The 1,537-nt window shown below is 38.6% G+C and overlaps 1 protein-coding gene across 1 annotated transcript; it reads right to left on the bottom strand.

The window, feature by feature from the left end:
- Window positions 1-415: 415 nt before the first annotated feature.
- Window positions 416-1,458, bottom strand: LOC107748858 (interferon-induced very large GTPase 1; the record flags this gene model as incomplete). The annotated part of the gene is given in 1 exon segment (XM_074560210.1): window positions 416-1,458. A coding segment is annotated over 1 exon segment (1,043 nt), but the record flags the coding sequence as incomplete, so codon positions are not given.
- Between the last annotated feature and the right edge of the window lie 79 nt (window positions 1,459-1,537).

Below are 1,537 nucleotides of genomic sequence, written 5' to 3'. Positions count from 1 at the left end.
CCCACTACTCGACCAGCCCCGGTGCTCCCGATTGCCAGTACATCCCTGCGCACATCAGATTAGATCAGATTAACGTCTGTACGTATATAAACATCTTTCCTTATCATAAATCGTTATTATTATTATTATTCATGATAGAGATTGAGCAGTTTTTTTTATTAGTAATACATCATAATATACATCATACATTTTTAGCTTTATCAATCAGGCATATGCTCAGAAATATGTTGTTTTGTAGTTCAGATCATGTATATGGAACTGCATTTTGTCTTTAATCCTCTTATGTATTTGATGAAGCTCTGCTCTTCTGAGGTGTAAATGAGCTCAGAGTCTCACTGATGAATGTAGGAGAAACTAATTTCTGACTGATCTGACTGAGAGGAGACACAAGAGTCTCAAGTCTTCATCTTCTCCATTAGATGTATTTATCCAAACTCTCAATAGCTTCATGTTTTGAGTATCTTTTCCATTCATCTGGTATTTTACCACAACCCATGAAGGTTTTATTGTAGTATGTTTCCAGATCTTTCTGGAATCAACACACAAACCACTTCCAGTAGGGCAGTTCAGAGAGATCAGGGGTGATGCTCCAGTTTGTATAAATTCCTCCTGCATTTCTGTATTCTCTCCAGGGGACTGACTTTTTTGAGTCATTGGAATGAAAAGATCGATTACTTGTTACTGCTGATGTGCAGATGCTAATAGACCAATTTCCTGTCCCTCCGTAAAACCACCCATTCAGTCCAATATTACGATGGAAAGCAACAGTGTGATCTCCAGGATGGTTTTCTATGGTGTTGGTGCAGGTGGCTCCACAAAACGGACACTGGACCCAACAGCACTGACAGAAGTGATCAATCAGAAGCTCTTCTGGCCTGAATTTATAGTACAGTTTTTCATCAAATGACTTAGTATTGAATCTACTGCTGATATCAGATATTATAGCAGGAAGTTCTTTTTTTATCACATCTTCTAGGAGGTTGAAATCTTTAACACCATCATGTTTGACTCCACTGAGGTCTTTTTCAGAGAAGATCAGCACATCTGAGAGCTGCTGTGTGAAACTCTTCAACCACAAACCAGCATCTCTGCTCACTTGAACAAGTTCAGTAGATTCATGTGCTGCTTTCATGATCTTCTGCTGCAGGAGTTTAATATTCTCCTTCATCTTTGGCAAAACACTGACACTGAACTTATCAGTGATGTACTGACTGACTTCATCTCTTATGAAATCCTTGAAATGATCTCTGGGATGATTAATGTAATACAAGTAGGCAGAAAAATTCTCATTTTCTGACAGAAGTGTCAGGATGTGTTTCTCCAGATTTGATCTGTTTCCATTTAGTGAGTCACAGTTTGATCTAATTTCATCTGCTAAATCTTTGGCAGTCTTCTTGTAGACGTTCTGCTCAATGGGCTCTTTGAGTTTCTGACAGATGATCTCTCCAAAAATGGCAGCTGAAGCAGCTCCATGACAGTATTTCTGGAAAAGACTATAGTACTCTTCTCTCTTCTTCTCAACATATATTTCAGGATC

The sequence above is a fragment of the Sinocyclocheilus rhinocerous genome, unplaced genomic scaffold (genome assembly GCF_001515625.1).
Source record: "Sinocyclocheilus rhinocerous isolate Xijiao unplaced genomic scaffold, SAMN03320098_v1.1 scaffold39254, whole genome shotgun sequence".
NCBI lineage: Eukaryota > Metazoa > Chordata > Actinopteri > Cypriniformes > Cyprinidae > Sinocyclocheilus > Sinocyclocheilus rhinocerous.
This window is presented reverse-complemented; position numbering and strand designations above follow the sequence as displayed.